General features: G+C 38.6%; 1 protein-coding gene across 3 annotated transcripts; it reads right to left on the reverse strand.

Annotated features, from left to right (window-relative positions):
- Nucleotides 1-3,678: 3,678 nt before the first annotated feature.
- Nucleotides 3,679-19,340, reverse strand: LOC142179452 (uncharacterized). 3 transcript variants are annotated; one of them, XM_075249560.1, is made up of 2 exons: nt 8,904-19,340; nt 3,679-4,734 (listed from the first exon to the last, which is right to left on the reverse strand). In XM_075249560.1, the coding sequence occupies exon 1, from the start codon at nt 15,657-15,659 to the stop codon at nt 14,262-14,264; it is 1,398 nt and encodes a 465-aa protein (XP_075105661.1). In that variant the 5' UTR covers nt 15,660-19,340; the 3' UTR covers nt 3,679-4,734; nt 8,904-14,261. The 3 variants fall into 3 exon arrangements, with proteins under 3 accessions (XP_075105661.1, XP_075105662.1, XP_075105663.1); XM_075249561.1 differs by lacking the exon at nt 3,679-4,734 and adding an exon at nt 4,882-5,089; XM_075249562.1 differs by lacking the exon at nt 3,679-4,734 and adding an exon at nt 5,188-5,799.
- Nucleotides 19,341-20,212: the final 872 nt, after the last annotated feature.

A 20,212-nucleotide genomic window follows, 5' to 3' on the forward strand; every position in this document is an offset into this window, starting at 1 on the left:
TTTTGGGACACTTAGTCCCTAAATGAGAGCTTAAGTGTTGGAAAATGGTCCGTAGTTGGAACAGTGTGAAGATGGCCTCGGAACAGAAATACGATGGTTCTGTTATCTCCGTTAGGTGATTTTGAGGTTGGGAGCATATTCGGAATGTATTTTAGAAGTCCACAACTAATTTAGTCTTGAATTGGCGAAGTTAGTATTTTGGCGATTTCCGGTTGATAGGTGAGATTTTGATCCGGGAGTCGGAATGGAATTCTGAGAGTTTCTGTAGCTTCATTAGGTGATTTGGGATATGCGTGCAAAATTTCATCTCATTCGGACGTGTTTTGGTTGGATTTTTTATCGAATGCGTGTTTTGGAAGTTTTAGAAGAACTTGGGTTGGGTGCGTGTTCGGAATGTATTTTTGAAGTCCGTAGCTGATTTAGGCTTGAATTGGCGAAGTTAGTGTTTTGGCGATTTCCGGTTGATAGCTGAAATTTTGATCCGGGAGTCGGAATGGAATTCTGAGAGTTTCTGTAGCTTCATTAGGTGATTTGGGATATGCGTGCAAAATTTCATCTCATTCGGACATGTTTTGGTTGGATTTTTGATCGAATGCGTGTTTTGGAAGTTGTAGAAGAACTTGGGTTGGGAGCGTGTTCGGAATGTATTTTTGAAGTCCGTAGCTAATTTAGGCTTGAATTGGCGAAGTTAGTATTTTGGCGATTCCGGTTGATAGCTGAAATTTTGATCCGGGAGTCGGAATGGAATTCTGAGAGTTTTTGTAGCTTCATTAAGGGATTTGGGATATGCGTGCAAAATTGTATCTCATTCGGACGTGTTTTGGTTGGATTTTTGATCGAATGCGTGTTTTGGAAGTTTTAGAAGAACTTAGGCTTGAATTCGATGTAATTTGATGGTTTTGGCGTTGTTTGAGGCGTTTTGATGATTGGAACAAGTTTGTATGATGTTTTAGGAGGTTTTGGTATTTTTGGTTGAGGTCTCGGGGGCCTCGGGGTGATTTTGGATGGCTAACGAGAATTTTTGAAGTTGGAAAATGCTGCAGAAATGCAACAGTCAGTGCAGAGCAATTTTGCTCTATGCGATCGCATAGCAGGTGTTGCGATCGCATAGGGTTAGCTACAGTGCCCCGGAAATTTTGTTCTATGCTATCGCAGGAGCTCTAATGTTCTGACGACCCAAAGGGTCATCACCGTAATTCTTCCTTGTTCCGTGCTTCGGAGGCCTTAAAAACCTCGTTGTTAGTTGCCTCGATTTGCATGCGCAGTCCGGGCACGTAGCCGAAAAGATTTTATGTTGAAATATGCGAATTATGTGAAAAATTTGATGAATTTTGATATTAATATGCATAATATTGACTTCGGTCAACATTTTGGGTAAACGGACCCGGACCTGTGATTCGACGGTCCCGGAGGGTCCGTAGATAAATATGGGACTTGGGAGTGTGCACGGAATCAAATTCCGATGTCCCAAGCCCAAGAAATGATTTTTTGTGTGAAATTGTTTTCTAGAATTAATTAAGGAAAAGGAAGAAGAAAATTTATCAGAAATCTGTGGTATCGGGCTCGTATTTTGGTTCCGACGCCCGGTACGAGTCTTAAATATGTTGTAAGCACTATCTGTAAAGTTTGGCTAAAAATGGACGTCATATGATGTGTTTCGGACTTAAAATGGGGAATTTGAGTTTTATGAAAGTTGAAAGAAAATCATGTGTTTCGAGGCTTGATCCTATGTATATGATGTTGTTTTTGCGGTTTGATCGCACGAGTAAGTCCATAAGGTGTTTTCGAGATCATATGAATGTTTGGTTTGGAGCCCCGAGGGCTCGGGTGAGTTTTGAGTGGGGCCCGGGAGGTCTTTGGCTTAAAAAAATGCAGGTTCAGATGTTGTAGGCCCCAGTGCGGCCGCGGTCATTTCCGCGCGGTCCACGCTGGCAGCCACGCGGCCGCGGTGCTTTTCTGTGCGGTCCGCGTGCTGGAGTTCAAAGGGTCGACCAGCGCGGCCGCGCACCAAATCAGTGCGGTCCGCGCTGGGTGGGTTCAGAGAAAGCCCACTTCTTCCCTCCCTCGGCGCGACCGCGGTGCATTTCTGCGCGGTCCGCGCCAGCCCCCAGCAAAAGTATATATATTCGGGACTTTAGTCATTTTTTCCACTTTTCAAAAACCCAAAACCTAAGAGGCGATTTTCCAAACAACTTTTCTTCTCCAAAACCATTGGTAAGTGATTTCTAACTTAATTTCTTCACTTCCTAACATCTTTTAACATGATTTCAACTTCAAAACAAAGATTTTCATGGGGAAATTGGGTGTTTTGGGTAGAACCTAGGTTTTCTACAAATTGAGAAGTTGGACCTCAATTTGGGGTCCGATTTCAAAACAAAACATATATTTGGATTCGTGGGAGAATGGGTAACCAGGTTTTGGTCTGAACCTCGAGTTTTGACCACGTGGGTCCGGGGGTATTTTTGACCTTTTTGGGAAAAACCTTGTAAAAACTATTTTTATTCATTGGGGTTAGTTCCAATAGTAATTATTAATGCATTCAAGCAATTTGTGACTAGATTCGAGCGGTTGGGTGGTGAATTTGTGACGAACCGATCACTGACACCAGTATACCAATTCAACTATGGCTAATCAATCTACTTCCTTCCAATTTATCCTTGATTGCCTTAGAAATAACAATATCTCCCTTTAACACCTAACTTATTTCAACCAAACTCACCCCGAGTGACCTTAAATCACGAGACCATGTTGTCTCAAATACCATGACCATTTCATGTCTCTCAAATGCTACACCGCAAGTCAAAACATCATAGAACATTCTGTGCCTTTCTTCATAAGCTGCTTCAAAAGCTTGACTCTTAACCGTACTTATAGACTCAAAATCATTAGGCACCACACTTTACCTCTTGAATTAACTAGGACCGCTATTGAGATCCACCCAACTCTGACTTGGCCCCGAATGCAACCAACTCTACTGAATTTTATAACATGTGAATACCCTCTCGATAAAGCACCTAGAGGGATCACTTCCCTCGAAGCCTACACCTATACGAGGCATAAATCATGAATCTTCCCTCAAGTCTGAACATGAGCCAATAAGGCTAACCATAGCATGAATCCAACAATTCATTTACTAAAATTACCACTCATGGTCCTTTTTCGTAGCTGCAATAACCCACCAATACGCCAATAACCAGAATTCACGCAGGTAATAAACCGTGCAATCAGCTAATCAACAGCAAGCTCCCCAACTTGGCTCGAAGCAATAGATCACAACACATATACTCTATTACTGTCGTAATATCATGGTGAGATTAAACTCACTCCATCATAAGCTCGTGGAAACACGAATCATCTGGAATTTTAACTCTTCTGCAATTCTTGCATTTACTCACACAACAGTTAAGCCCACTCTCTAGGTGACCAATATTTTTTTTTCTTTTAAGTCCTAAATTTTTCAAAAATTTCGGCAGAGCCTCCTTTGTAATTGGTCCTATCCACCTGCCAGAGAATCACCAAAACCATCCACAACTTGACAAAGCATCATAATCCATATCAATTACATAAATCTAAATTGATACATGGACATGCGTTGCACCTATTTGAATCATAACACATAGAAAATACCCTTCAACACTCCATTATTGGGCTATTCAACCAAGTAGGAACATATTCTTCCTTTAATATTTTCGACCTTCAAGGTGGTGTCCTTGACTCAACAATTTCGTCATAATATATTTACGGAAGCGATCTCAGCTCCCAGACTTATCTAACTAGGAGACCCGTAAATATATTCTTCACGCGCCCATAACTCGGGCTACTCAACAAATCACAATAAGAAACGAATCACTTAACAGTTCATCTACTATCCAGTAGGCTTCTTCTCCACTACCAAGTCGTACAAATACAACTCGCAACACTAACATACTCATCACGTGGATATCCAACAATCATTCCAGCTAACATGGACAATAATGAACATATGAGTTCAAACCACTTGCTCACAAAATCAGCACCTCGGTGCTCAAGCCATTGGCAAAGATTTGGCCTCAAGTCCTCCAGACTGGTATAACTTCAAACTCACAGAGATTACACCCCGCCCCTCGATCGGGGAAACAAAAGCAATCGAGACACATCTGATACTGAGTGTCCGTTGGTGCATACGATCACGCGGAAGGAATTTCAAAAGTTTCTTTTCAAGCTGAATCAAGGACGCACGATAAGAATTCAAGAATGTGAAGTTTTCCTAAAGGTTTGGCAGCCTCTCGAGGATAAGTACAGAAGTCTCCGTACTGATCCGCGAGACTCTACTAAACTGGCTCATGACTCGCGAGACCAAGTAACCTAGGCTCAGATACCAACTTGTCGCGACCCAAATCCCGGTCGTGATGGCGCCCAGCACACTACTAGGCAAGCCCGACCATTATTCAACACTTAACCAAATTTATCAAAAATAGCGGAAAGAAATATCAATTAAGCAAGATTAAAGTACTAAAGATTTTAACAAAATACATAATATAATCTCACTAGGACCCGGTGTCACGAATCTGAGCCTCTACAATATAGAATATCATCCTAATACACGGTATATCCAAGTTCCGATAATGCGGAAATAAAGAGATAGGATAGGAGGGAGAAGATCAATGGTTGCGAACGTCGTGCAGCTACCTCGATACCTCCAGAGGCTGGATCTGCTGATCAACTGGATCTACTGAGCCTGAGACTGCCCTGGATCTGCACACAAGGTGCAGGGAGTAAAGTGAGTACTCCGACCAAGTGTGTAATAAAAGTAACTATAGTCCGAAGATAAGAAAATCCAGTAAATACACAAAGTAAGCTACAATCCGAATATACAACAACATATGGAACTGAGTAGCTAAACACCAGTATAAATATAAATACATGAATGCAATGCAATGCATATGATGGTACATTCCAGTACCCACTGCGGCGTGCAGCCCGAGCCATCCATATTTATTTATCATCGACGGTGCTCACTGGGGGTGTGTACAGACTCCAGAGGGGCTCCTACAGCCCAAGCGCAATATCTTGGTCAGTCATTGTTGCCTGACCGGTCAGCCATTGTTACCTGACCAATTTATATCATATAGTGCCATTGTTACCACTGTTCAAGTATATCATCCAGTGTCATTGTTACCACTATTTCAAGTATATCACACAGTGTCATTGTTACCACTGTTTCAAGTATATCACATAGTGTCATTGTTACCACTGTTTCAAGTATATCACACAGTGTCATTGTTACCACTGTTTCAAGTCACTTTATAATCAGTCCAGAAAATAATATAATAAGCCCCTTAGGCATTTACAAAACAGAAGTTCCCAGCCCGAAATACATTTAAAAATATCATTTAAGTTTTCAACACTTAGAATTATGGCTGAGTTTGCAAAACAGCATTTAAAACCTTGGACTGAAATTAAATGATATGCAAATAATGCTAAGTAGTAATATCAATCCTCGAAGGATTTTACAAATTGGCACAAGGCCCAAACATGGCATCAAGCCTAGTAATATCAATGAAGTATGTGTATCAATCACCAGTATAGTATAAACATCACACGGGATGGACCAAGTCACAATCCCCAATAGTATCCAACCCCGCACTCGCCATGGAGTGCGTGTCACGCCTCAGTATAGCATTATGATGTGAAAGTCCGGGATTTCAAACCCTCAGAACAACATTTACATCTATTACTCACCTCAAGATGGCCAAAAGTCTACTCCGCGATGCCCTTTCCTTTCGAATCGACCTCCTCGCGCGTCGAATCTTGCCAAAACTACAAGGAATATATTACAATAGGCTAAGGGAATATAACCCAATCGAAAAGACTCGAAAAATATCGAAAATCACGAAATTTGCAAAAACCGAGCCCCGGGCCCACTTCTCGAAAAAATACGAAAGTCATATCACCGGATTCCTCGTCTCTCCACGAGTCCGTACATATAAAATTTACCAAAATCGGAGTTCATTTGACCCCTCAAATCACCAAATCTTATTTTCAAATCCCTAGGCCTAAATCCTCAATTTTTCTACAATTTTCATGCTCAAATCCATACATAATTGATGTACTTAACTCAAAATAGGTGGGGATAACTTACTTTCACATTGATGATGAAAATACCCTCTTGAAGCTCCCCAAAAATCGTCCATACTTTGAAGAAATGAAGAAAAGTGAGCTAAATCCGTGTATAAAAGAATCTGTCTGTGCTTCGTCGAGTTGTACCTTGCACTTGTGCTATACAAGTTGTACATTCTATTAAAATTGTTCCTTGTCGGATACCTTCTGTTTAAACACCCATAACGTCTTGTATAAATATCCAAATGACAAACGGTATGAAGATTTAGAAACTAGACCCAAAGATCTTTAATTTGATAGGTTGTACACCATATAACTCTTTATATATCCCGAGATATGAGCTTCTAAAGTGCATCGTAAATTTTGCCGAAATTGCTCCAGCAGCCCTTTTCGATCCATCGTAACTTTCGGAGATGATATCCAAATCACAAATGGTTTAACTTTCCGAAAACTAGAATGTATGGGCTACAACTTTCGTGTTTTGCACTTTTTCTGATTTCTTATAGATTACAAGATATGAGCTTCCAAACTGGACTACCCGCACCTAAAATTTTCTGGGCACAGCAGAATTTTCTGCAAGTTTTCCCAAGTCCGAAATCACTCTGAGACACCTCCGAAACACTCCCGAGCCCTCGGGGCTCCAAACCAAATATGAACACTGACTCTAAAATGTCACACGAACTTACTCGAGCGATCAAATCGCCAAAATAACATCAAAATCAATGATTTGAGCCTTAAATCCAAGAATTCTTTCAAATTTCATAAACTTTCAATTTTTCCAATTTAAGGCCGAAACCCGTCAAACAACGTCCGTTTGTAACCAAACTTTACAGGAAGCGCTTAACCAACATATATGACCTGTACCGGGCGTCGGAACTAAAATATGAGCCCGATACCATTACTTTCTGATCAAATTTCATTTTCATTTTCCTTAAACATTTTCAGAAAACAATTTCACGAAAAAATTCATTTCTCGGGCCTGGGACCTCGGAATTCGATTCCGGAAACACGTTCAACGCCCATATTTTTCTATGGACCTTTCGAGACCGAAAAAGCACGGGTCCGGGTCCGGTCTACCAAAAATGTTGACCAAAGTCAACTTTAACAATATTAAATATCAAAATTTTTCAAATTTTTCCCATAATTCATATATTTCAATATACCTGAGATGAAGCCGCTCATGGCCTCAAACTGCTGAATGACGCGCCGGAGCTCAAAACGACCGGTCGGGTCGTTACATCTGTTCAGCGAGAGTTAGGTACTCAGGTGAAGTTGAGCATAGCCTTTCATCCTCAGACGGACGGGCAGTCCAACCGTACTATTCAGATATTGGAGGACATGTTGCATGCTTGTGTCATTGATTTCGGAGGATCATAGGATGAGTTTCTACCGCTCACAGAGTTTGCCTACAACAACAGCTACCAGTCGAGTATTCGGATGGCTCCATATAAGGCTTTGTATGGGAGGCGGTGTAGATCTCATGTTGGTTGGTTCGAGCCCGGAGAGGCTAGGCTATTGGGGACTGATTTGGTACAGGATGCTTTGGAGAAGGTGAAGGCGATTCAGGAGAGGCTTCGTACAGTGGAGTCGAGGAAAAAGAGTTATGCTTGTCACACCTCCTTTTTACTACACCCCTAGAAAGGGGTATATAAGGGAGTTTTTTCTAATTAAAGTGACAACCGAAACGGGATTATCTATTTTAAATTCAGAGTCGTCACTTGGGATATTTATGGTGTCCCAAGTCACCGGTTTTAAATCCCGAATCGAGGAAAGATTGACTCTGTTTTACAGCCCGCGAACACAGAAATCCGAGTAAGGAATTCTGTTAACCCGGGAGAAGGTGTTAGGCATTCCCGGATTCCGTGGTTCTAGCATGGTCGCTCAAGTATTATAATTGGTCTATTATCTGATTTTAGTACATGTTTTAGCCTATGGTGTAATTTTAAACTTTAAAACCGCTTTTAATTATTTTAAGGAAGATGTCAACGTCATCTAAAACACGTCTTTGGACCACGCCACATGAAATGCACCCGTTGTCTGAGACACATTTTATTTAACGTTGTTAAGATTTGGATTTGAGTCACATGAAACGCACACCGAGTTTAAGAAGGTAATTTTAAATTACGCGCCTAAAGCAAGCTACCAAGTTCATAATTTAATTGTTTCTTCCTAAAACTACTTTGGGATTATTGCGAAGTCATCAATTATGAAATTATTTGGAGAAGAAGTGTACGATTCTAGTTATTATTAATAAGTTACTAAGTATAACTCAATATTCTTTTTCAACATTAAAATTCATTCCTACGGTAGCTAAGAAAACTTAAAGAAACGACTAATACACTAACCTAACAATAGTATCTAACACGTAACCTAACCCAATTTATTAACAAGACTCTATCCAAAACATTTTAAGTAACATCCATCAAACACAGCAGGCCAATTTCCCAGCAGAAAATGCCAAAAATACTTGGTTCATCAACTTAATAGATCCGGTTACAAATATTAGTACCAATATCTCATACAACATAATGTGACAGATACAAAAAAATAATAGGGTTAAAGCAACATAATTCACACCCAAGCAATTGTAACAAACAAAAGGGTATGACAAATTTTACATAACACATTTGAACCAAATTTATGAATTTCCGTAAACCACTGAAGCTTATGTTGGAAGGTTTTAACAAAAGAAGCCATAAAAAGTGTCAACTCAGCAACAACCAAACAAAATCTTATAAACATATAAGCTAATAAAACTTGAAGAAAAGAAGAAGTAAGAATGAACCTCAAAGCGATAAACTTACTTCAATATTGCTAAGGCAACTCGTTTTAGCGAATTTGAGCCAAAGCTACAATCAACTCGGAAATTAGACAGCTCGTGACTGGAACATTTTCCAAAGCCCTCAGCGCCTCGAACGACCTCAGAACCATCTCTCCGATAGCCTCGAAGCTCGCCGAAAAACCCGAACCACGCCAAAACGACGAGGCTGAGCTCCAGCTGATTTTGAGGTTATTTTCGGCTATTTTTTGAGCTTGTTTTGCTTCTGTTTTTTCAGTTAGATTTTGCTGAGCTTTGGGGCTGAGTTTCAATGTATTTTAGGGAGTCTTTGGGTAATTAAGGGATGACGCTTCATCTGGGTTTTCGAGCTACAAGACGCGGAGGAGCATGAGTTTTGGGGCTGAGTTGCGGCTGTATTTCTTTTTTTTGGAATTGGGGGTGTCGTTCTCCTTTCCTTTTGTTTAGGAATTCAAAGGGGCTACTGTTTTTGTTCTTTCCAAATGAGAAGTCAGAGATCCTTCTTCAAATCAAGGGACATGACTGCTGAAAAGGTCTCAGAAATTAGGTCCAGGTTGTTTCTCTTGGAGAAGAAGATGACGTGGGGGTGGGGGGTCTCCTAAGGTCCGATTTTTTTTTTGAGTTTCGGCTCCTCCTCCCAGGTGTAGGGGCTAGCTTCTTTTTATATAGTTTTAGGATTTTAGGGTTATCTTTAGGTTAGGAGTTATGGGCCTTGGAATTATGAGCTAGGGAATTGGACCAAAGGCTAGAGAAATGGACTATAAGATTTATAAAGACGGGATAAACCAACCTAAAACTAATTCCTCCTTAAATAATTATGTACAATTATAATATAAAAATATAAAACTAATTTTAATTAATTGAACTAAACTATACAACATAAAACTATTTTTTGTGTTTTCAAGATTATATAAAAATAAAGATAAGGTACTATTTTTGTATATATTTTATTTAAATTTACGAAAGATACGTAAACTAAAATATTTTTTTGTAATTTTTAATTTTTGTGACGAAATAAAGTAAAAGAGTCAAAATTAGTTGAAATATCGATATTAGGCCTAAACTAAACATTTTACGCTAAAAATGGGCGAAATTTCGGGGATGGTCAAAAATCACATGTCTACAGCTGCCCCTCTTTGACTGGAAACACGAAATATTTTTCAGACAAAGAATGACTAGACAGGTTTATTGACCCGACCCTTATTTAAGGAGACCAAAACTAAGAGAAAAGGGGAATGTGACCGAGCCCTGGTATCTGAGCTGCCTACATATCCTCGGCTATAAAGGAATCAGGCCATGTGTAGTTCAGAAGTGAGTGAGATGATAGAGTGTGCCGTGGAGAGCCGGTCGAGGTGCCGTTCCACCGAGGTTCTGGTCCGTTGTCCCGTTATTACATCAAAATCAAAAATAAAAAAACACTAACTAAGCCTATCAGCTACGAGTTACAAGATTCTTATCTATGAGTCTTCTGAAGCTTGATCTTGAGTGTTTGTTGGTTCTTCATGCGGACTCTGATCTGAATCTTGATGCTTGTTAGCCGCAGGTGTTGGTTCAATCTTCTTGAGCTTTTCAAACCAAGACGGGACATGCAGAGCTTGTGACCTCAGCTCTGTCTTGAGCAGCTCACATCTTTCATTAACTTCTGCATTTGGATTCACTTCTTGTCTTTCTTTTTTTTTCTTTTTATTCTGGATTGTGACTAACTTATGTTGATCATCTTAGACTGCTGACTCACATTCTTGACGCGAGCTTCTTTTGTTGCTGACCTGAATTGCATTCTAAATTGAATTCCCTTTATTTCCAGGTGGGCGCCTGATTGTTGAACTTGAACTGTCTCCTCTTGTTACTTAACATTGTTTTCCCTTGCACCTTGAACCATTTTCTCCTGAAACTTGAACTGTCTTCCTTCGAAACTGCTTTCCCTAGAAACTTGAGTTGTCTTACCTTGTTCTCTAGGTGGGCGCCTGATTATAACAAAAAAGACAAAACAAAAGAAATTTTTTCTGCCCCAGTTTGCACTAGGAAGATTTGTGAGTTGTTAGAAAAATTGTAAACCACTCGTACTATTGATGCAATGATGAGAGTAAACTAAAAATAGACTAGGAAAACTATAAACTAAGCTTGACTAAAGTAAAAACTGACCCTATTCTCCAAGCGGAGCCCCCTGATTTCAGGAAAACTAAACATTGATAATCTTAATAAAACTAAAAAAAATGACTCCCCTTTTTTCAAATCTAGACTTCCTTTTTCTTTCAAATTATCCTAGGAGAAAATTTGTCAGACTAGGTTTTCTATCTTAGGAGAAAGATCCATCAGACTAAGACGTTTATCCTAGGAGAAAATTCATCAGACTAGGTCCTTTTTTCTCTCTTTTTTGCTTTTGTTTTTGGTATCTTAGGAGAAAGATTCATCCGGCTAAGACATTTATCCTAGGAGAAAATTCATCAGACTAGGTTTTCTATCTTAGGAGAAGGATTTATCAGACTAAGATTTTGATCCTAGGAGAAAGTTCATCAGACTAGTTCCCTTTTCTTCTTTTTTTTTGGTATCTTAGGAGAAAGATTCATCCGACTAAGACGTTTATCCTAGGAGAAAGTTCATCAGACTAGGTTTTCATATCTTAGGTGAAAGATTTATCAGACTAAGATTTTGTATCCTAGGAGAAAATTCATCAGACTAGGTCTCCTATCTTAGAAGAAAAATTCATCAGACTAAGGTTTTGATCCTAGGAGAAAGTTCATCAGACTAGGTCCTCTATCTTAGGAGAAAAATTCATCAGACTAAGATTTTGATCCTAGGAGAAAATTCATCAGACTAGGTTTTCTATCTTAGGAGAAAAATTCATCAGACTAAGATTTTGATCCTAGGAGAAAGTTCATCAGATTAGGTTCCCTTTTTTTGTTATCTTGGGAGAAAGATTTATCAGACTAAGATTTATATCCTAGGAAAAAATTCATCAGACTAGGTTTTCTACCTTAGGAGAAAGATTCATCAGACTAGGACTTTTATCCTATGAGGAAAAATGTGAAGATCAATAGCAAGATTTTATACACAATAGCAAGACAAATAAAGGCAAAGATTTGAGAAACTTCCCTTTGTCGGCTCTTCTCGTCTTTTCATTTTCTTCTCTTTTTTTTTTTCTTTTTTCATTTTTTTTCTCTTTTTGAATCACTTTCCTTGCACCGCTTTGTTCCTGTTTCATACAAAGAAAAATTTGTCAGTTTTAAAAATGGTGGTCGGTTTATGGCCTTGAGTCTTGGGCAGCTTGGCTTCTGCTCAATCATCTTGAGTCGGATTCAAGAGGCTTTTGCTCTGCATCAACCCTAATTGTTTCACACCTTGTATCATTTGTACTTGCGGCTCAATCAGCCTTATCTCAACTAGAGATCTTTGTCTAGGTGACCCTTTCCGATATCTTGACTGACTTTCTGATTTTTGAGCAATTTGTCTGTCAAAGAGAATTACCAGTTATCTTTCTTGCGCCAAGTAGGCTGAGGAGAGTCTTTTTTGGAGAAGCCTTTGTATGAAACCTCAAGGTATATTGACAGAAACAGCTTACTGCTGGCCAAATTTGCTTTATGCAATTGAAAAGTTGGTAGCAGATTTTGAAATCTTTTCTTGCTTGTTTTGATAAGGACCGACTCGGAGTGAAGGACACAATGATGCAAAGAAACAAGTATTAACAAGAAATGCCCCTGTCGGAAGGACAGAAGGAAGAGTTCTTTTTTTTTTACTTTTTTTTTTCAATAACTAGCCTTAATGATCATGACATGCATTTTGGACTTAACGGTCGATCTACCAAACTAATTCAATCTTCCATTTTACCATTCTTATGACCTATGAAGTTGGGCTTGTTCGTGTCAATTTTTGCATCAGCTTCACAACTCACTATCGATTAGCGGTGCTCCGAGGAGTTTTCACCAACAAGTCTCTTTCATTTATTTATCATTTCTTACCATCGCCTTACAGTGCCCATGAAGGTTTTCACTAGTAAGACTCTCTTATTTTCTTTTATTTTCCTTTTTCTTTTGCTTTTTTGTGCGAGCAACTTGACAGTGTTCTATGTCGCGTGACAGTCGTTGCTCATTGCATGCTTCTCTTGGTATTCTTGAAGGCATATCGGGAGGTCTTTATTTGGAAGTGTTTGAATAGGGTTGGGCAGAAGGGTTGGCATGAAGGCTCAACGTAGACTCAAAATAAAGGGGGTGTAGACTTATAACTCTTAGAATCGACTCTTTCAAAAGTGAAATAAAATCTTTGCCACAGTTTCAGATACAGGGGATTTTTTTGGATTTTTTTTCTCTTTTCAGAATTCTTATTTGGTTGGACTGAACCGTGAGGCTGCCTACGTATCCTTTTTTTAAGGAATCAAAGGTCGAATGTAGTTCAAACATTTGACCTAACTATTTTTCAACTTTCTTTCCTCTGTCTTTTTCCTTTTTCTTCCTTTTTTTTCAAAACAAATTGCCCCAACTTTTATTTTCTGGGGGCATGGGCCTTTGACTGTTTTTTTTTCTTCCTTATTTTTATCACTTGAACTTTCTAAGAATTGCCCCAGTTTGTACTTTTGTGACATGGACTTTTTTTTTTTCTTTTTTTTTATCATTTTTTTACTCTTGACTCTAAACTTGATTCCAAAAGAAGGTAGTCAAAGAAAATAACATAGGCTCAAAACGGGTAGCGAAGGATATAAAGTGTTTGGATAGCAGAAAGAAGGCCTCCCAGCCTTGAGAATGCCAAATATAGTATCTTTCGCAATCACAGCATTAACGAACATGACTAGCCTCTTGGTGTGTCATGGTCACAAGACACTTTCCATCCCTTAATGTCAAAATTTCCAACAAACTTCAATTGATTAAACATCCTCAAGTCTGATCTTCACGATGATGTGAAGGTGAATTTTACTCGACCTTAATTCCAAAGTATTTCAACTCTTTATTCATCCTCAAAAAAAAATCTTTTTTGTGTTATGCAATTCCAGATTAAATCAGTTTCTAAGATCTGGCCAAAATTTCCGCATGCATGTCATGTCATTAGAACTAGCGAGAAAAGAACTAGAAATAGAATGACACAAAAGGACAAATTGTATTTTATTGAATAAGGATGGAAGGGTTTGACAACTAAACAAGCAACCTAAAATCTGAGTACAACCCTAAAATAACCCGGCTAATGAAAATAGCAATAGAACAGACAGACAAGACTCACACAAACAGAATGGAGGGATAGAAGGGTTTGACTCAATAAAACAAATAAAATCTGGATCACAACCCTGAAATAACCCAGATAATAGAAAAATATCAAAACAAGCTACCAAGATTCCTTCCTAGTGAGGAGGGAATGACTTTTCAATTGTTATGCTTGATATTTAGCCACAAATTTGCTCATCAGAATCAGTAGAGCCTTCTCCAATTTCAAAATCATTAACTTCAATTAGCGAATTTCCGAGAGGATTCTCATACTCCCTGTCACCACGCATCACCCCCACAAAGTGTGCATCATCATGTGCAGGTAAAGGATTCTGTGCGATATTCTGGGTGTCACTGTCTTGGATCACAATCAGGTTTTCCTGGATCATCCTTTCTATTTCTCTTTCCAAATCCCGACAGCTTTCAACATTGTTCCCCTGGGCATTGGAATGATATTCACACCTTTTAGAAGGCTCAAAGTTTCTCGCACGTTGGTCCACATGATTTGGAGGAATAGGTGCAATCATGTCATAATGCTTTAACTTCTCAAATAATCTTGCATAGGACTCTCCTATTGGTGTAAAATTATCTTTCAACCTTTGTTCCCCTTTATACCTCTGGCTTGGATGTGGGTTATAGGGCATCTGAAAATTTTGTGGAGGCTGTTGGAGATTTCGTGATGCTCGTGCTCGCCTTCTGGGATGTTTTGGTGTCTGGACAATATACTGAGGTGGACCGACAGAGTATTGAGGGTTTTGAGGTGGATAATACTGCTTAGGGGAGTCATGGAAAACTTGAGGAGGCTGCTCATGCCTTCGAGATGTTCTCCTGGGACCTCTTCTCGACCCTGATGTCATCATGATTTCTTCAAACTTCTCATTTGTGTCGCTAAAATTATCAGATTCAACCCGGACAGCCTGAGTTGCGGCTTTAAAAACTGCTTGACTTATAATTTTGCATGTCTTAAGACCATTCTCTACCATTTCTCCCATTTTGATTGCTTCCGAGAAGGATTTGCCAACTACGGACATCATGTTTTGAAAGTAATCTGGCTCTTGCGCTTGAAGGAAGACAGTGATTAGCTCGTGGTCATCCATGGGTGGCTTAACTCGAGTTGCTTGCTCTTTCCATTTAATGGCATATTCCCTAAAACTTTCACTTGGTTTCTTCTTCAGGTTTGAAAGGGAAATGCGGTGTGGGGCAATGTCGATGTTGTATTGGAACTGATTGACAAAGGCCTGTGCCATGTCATTCCAGACGTACAAGCGAGATGTGTCTTGATCCAAAAACCATTCGGATGCTACTCTCGTAAGGCTTTCCCCAAAATAAGCCATCAGCAATTCTTCGTTTCTTCCCGCACCTCTCAGTTGATTGCAATACCTTTTCAGGTGGGTTATGGGGTCTCCATGTCCATCATACTTTTCAACTTTGGGAGTATTGAAACCAGGCGGCAAGTGGACATCGGGGAACATACATAGATCTTTGAAGGCAACACTCTTTTGACCTGCCAACCCTTGCATGTTTTTCAACCGTTGTTCTAAGCTTTTCACTCGTTGGGTCATTTCTTCATGTACCATCTTTCGGGCAGGTTTCTCAATGTTTGCAGGAAGATCAAACGAGTACGAGTGGTACTCAGGAAAGTGGTACTACTCTTACTGTGTTGCAAATTGTGACTCATGACGAGGTTGTCCCTGACCACTGGCCCATTCTTGACACATTTCAGTCATTTGCTGTTTCAGTATTCTATTTTTCTCAAACACAGTAGACTCTTATTGAACCCTCTGACCCTGAGTCTCTTGAGCACTTGTAACAACTTCGATGTCAGTTATCATTTTTCCTTAGATCTTGTGTTTCCAGCTTACCACAAACCGACCACCTCAACTTTCTTCACAATTCAAAACAAAACATATTAGAATGGACTCACTCGGTCCTTATTATTATCAATATTTTTTTATTTCTTCATTTTTTTCCATTTCTTTTACTGGTGATCGAACCTGATGTGGGTTGCCTACGTATCATGTGGGAACATGAATCAGATCTTGCGTAGTTCGGGAAGATCATGAATAAAGTAAATAAACTAACTTTTTTTTGAATTTTTTATTTTATTTTTTCGAAAGAAAGACTTATAAAGAAGAAAGAGAATATTTTTGGATTTTGATTTTTCGTCAGCATTTTTGCAAAGAAAGACTTCTAAAGTAGAAAGACTTTTTTTTTTGAATTTCTTTTCTAGAATTTCGAAAGAAAAAAACTTCTAAAGAAGAAAGAAAATATTTTTCTAATTTTATTTTGAATTTATGAAAGAAATGCTTCCAAAAAACGAAAATATTTCTGAATTTTGAATTTTCTTTTCAATTTTGAAAGAATAATGTTTTGGAAGAAATTCAAAGAAAATATTTTTGTATTTTTAAAAAAAACAATTAGGGTCTAAAAGAAAGGCTTTCTAAAGAAGCAAGTAATGGAAAATATTTTTGGATTTTTTAAAAATTGGGGTCTAAAAAAAGATTTTTCTATAGAGGAAGTAAAGGAAAATATTTTTGAATTTTTTTTTTTTGAAAATTATGGGCCGTAACCGATGAGGTTTGCCTACATATCTCACATCCGGTGAGAATCAGACCTGCGTAGTTCGCCCAGTTTTGACGGAACAGGAAAACATGACGCTTGATAATTTTGGCTCATTTTGAAATGACTTTTTTTTTCAGAATTTTGGCAGATTTTCAGAATTTTCTAAATACCTAGCTCTCACTTTTTGTTTCTTTTTTCTTTTTTTCTCCTCTTTCTTGATTTTCTTTTTTTTCTTTTTTTTTCATTTTCTTTCCCTATTCTAGAAGTCAGTCAACATGCAAGCCGAAACAGACAGATACGCAAGTAGCACGTAAGATGCATCAAGATGGTCTTTTGATTTTTGGGTACACCTGTCCTAGACGGACCCAACCCCTGTGTTGAGTCCCCAAAATTAAAATGCACATGATGCAAACAAGAGTTCCTACTAGAGATCCGGCATGAGGCTATGTTATACTAGGTCTAAAAACCTGGGTTTATTTGTTCTAGACCTGGCTTACCCGAGCGGACAGCTCGAGCCGAGGGGGGGCAGCGTACCGGGAATACAGAAACTTCATCGGCTTTGCAACTTGTCCAAACCTCGTTCTAAAATTTGGGATATGACTCTAATAGAAGATAAGTCACACGAAGTGCACACTTCTCCATGATTTAGAAGACTCAGAGAGAGGAAGGGTTTCGTAGCAGTTTATATACAGTTCACAAAATATCAAAGCGGTAAAAGCAACAATTAGCCCATTAGGCCCAAACATGTAACAAAATCAGATAATGGATAAAGCCAACTATAACAATTCATCTAAGATCGAATTATTGAACCCTGAACCAGAGATTCTGGGTTCGGTCCCCAGCAGAGTCGCCAGAGCTTTCACACCTCCTTTTTACTACACTCCCATAAAGGGGTATATAAGGGAGTTTTTTCCAATTAAAGTGACAATCGAAACGGGATTATCTATTTTAAATTCAGAGTCGCCACTTAGGATATTTATGGTGTCCCAAGTCACCGGTTTTAAATCCCAAATCGAGGAAAGATTGACTCTGTTTTACAGTTTGCAAACACAGAAATCCGGGTAAGGAATTCTGTTAACCTGGGAGAAGGTGTTAGGCATTCTCGGATTTCGTGGTTCTAGAACGGTCGCTCAAGTATTATAATTGGTCTATTATCTGATTTTAGTACATGTTTTAGCCTATGGTATAATTTTAAACTTTAAAACCACTTTTAATTATTTTAAGAAAGATGTCAGCGTCATCTAAAACACGTCTTTGGACCACGCCACATGAAATGCACCTGCAGTATGAGACACATTTTATTTAACGTTGTTAAGATTTGGATTTTGGTCACATGAAATGCACACCCGAGTTTAAGAAGGTAATTTTAAATTACGCACCTAAAGCAAGCTACCAAGTTCATAATTTAATTGTTTCTTCCTAAAACTACTTTGGGATTATTGCGAAGTCATCAATTATGAAATTATTTGGAGAAGAAGTGTAAGATTTTAGTTATTATTAATAAGTTACTTAGTATAACTCAATATTCTTTTTCAACATTAAAATTCATTCCTACAGTAGCTAAGAAAACTCAAAGAAACGACTAATACACTAACCTAACAATAGTATCTAACACGTAACCTAACCCAATTTATTAACAAGACTTTATCCAAAACATTTTAAGTAACATCCATGAAACACAGCAGGCCAATTTCCCAACAGAAAATGCCAAAAATACTTGGTTCATCAACTTAATAGACCCGGTTACAAATATTAGTACCAATATCTCATACAACTCAATGTGACAGATACAAAAAAAAATAACAGGGTTAAAGCAACATAATTCACACCCAAGCAATTGTAACAAACAAAAGGGTATGACAAATTTTACATAACACATTTGAACCAAATTTATGAGTTTACGTAAACCACTGAAGCTTATGTTGGAAAGTTTTAACAAAAGAAGCCATAAAAATTGTCAACTCAGCAGCAACCAAACAAAATCTTATAAACATATAAGATAATAAAACTTGAAAAAAAGAAGAAGCTAAGAATGAACCTCAAAGCGATAAACTTACTTCAATATTGCTAAGGAAAATCTTTTTGCTGAATTTGAGCCAAAGCTACAACCAACTCGAAAATTAGACAACTCGTGACCAGAACATTTTCCAACGACCTCAGTGCCTCAAACAACCTCAGAACCATCTCTCCGACAGCCTCGAATCTCTCCGGAAAACTTGAACCATGCCAAAATGACGAGGCTTAGCTCCGACTGATTTTGAGGTTATTTTCGGCTATTTTTTGAGCTGGTTTTGCTTCCCTTTTTCAGTTGGATTTTGCTAAGCTTTGGGGCTGAGTTTTATTGGAGTATAGGGAGTCTTTGGGTAATTAAAGGATGATTCTTCACCTGGGTTTTTCGAGCTACAAGACGCGGAGGAGCATGAGTTTTGGGGCTGAATTGCGGTTGTATTTCTTTTTTGGAATTGGGGGTGTCATTCTCCTCTCCTTTTGTTTAGGAATTCAAAGGGGCTACTGTTTTTGTTCTTTCCAAATGAGAGTCAGAGATCCTTCTTCAAATCAAGGGACATGACTGCTGAAAAGGTCTCAGAAATTAGGTCCAGGTTGTTTCTCTTAGGGAAGAAGACGACGTGGGGGTGGGTGGTCTCCTAAGGTCCGATTTTTTTTGAGTTCCGGCTCCTCCTCCCAGGTGTAGGGGCTAGCTTCTTTTTATATAGGTTTAGGATTTTAGGGTTATCTTTAGATTAGGAGGTATGGGCCTAGGAATTATGAGCTAGGGAATTAGGCCAAAGACTAGAGAAATGGACTACAAGATTTATAAAGACGGGATAAACTAACCTAAAACTAATTTCTCCTTCTAAAATTATGTACAATTATAATATAAAAATATAAAACTAATTTAATTAATTGAACTAAACTATACAACATAAAACTATTTTGTGTGTTTTCAAGATTATATAAAAATAAAGATAAGGTATTATTTTTGTATATATTTTATTTAAATTTATGAAAGATACGTAAACTAAAATATATTTTTGTAATTTTCATTTTTTTGTGACGAAATAAAGTAAAAGAGTCAAAATTAGTTGAAATATCGATTTTAGGCCTAAACTAAATATTTTACGCTAAAAATGGGCAAAAGTTCGGGGAGGGTCAAAATCACATGCTTACAATGCTGATAGGAAGGTTCGAGATGTGTCCCACATGGTTGGCGAGAAGGTTCTGCTGAAGGTTTCACCTATGAAGGGTGTTATGAGATTTGAGAAGAAAGGGAAATTGAGTCCTCGGTTCATTGGGCCATTTGAGGTGCTTCGGAGGATTGGGGAGGTGGCTTATGAACTTGCTTTGTCATCCGGCTTGTCGAGTGTACATCCGGTATTTCATGTTTCTATGCTCCGAAAGTATATTTGGGATCTGTTTCATGTTTTGGACTTCAACACAGTTCAGTTGGATGATGATTTGACCTTTGATGTAGAACCAGTAGCTATTTTTGGTCGTCAGGTTCGGAAGTTGAGGTCAAAGGATATAGCTTCAGTGAAAGTGCAGTGGAGAGGTCGGCCCATGGAGGAGG

This window comes from Nicotiana tabacum, chromosome 3 (assembly GCF_000715075.1).
Source record: "Nicotiana tabacum cultivar K326 chromosome 3, ASM71507v2, whole genome shotgun sequence".
Classification (NCBI taxonomy): Eukaryota; Viridiplantae; Streptophyta; class Magnoliopsida; order Solanales; family Solanaceae; genus Nicotiana; species Nicotiana tabacum.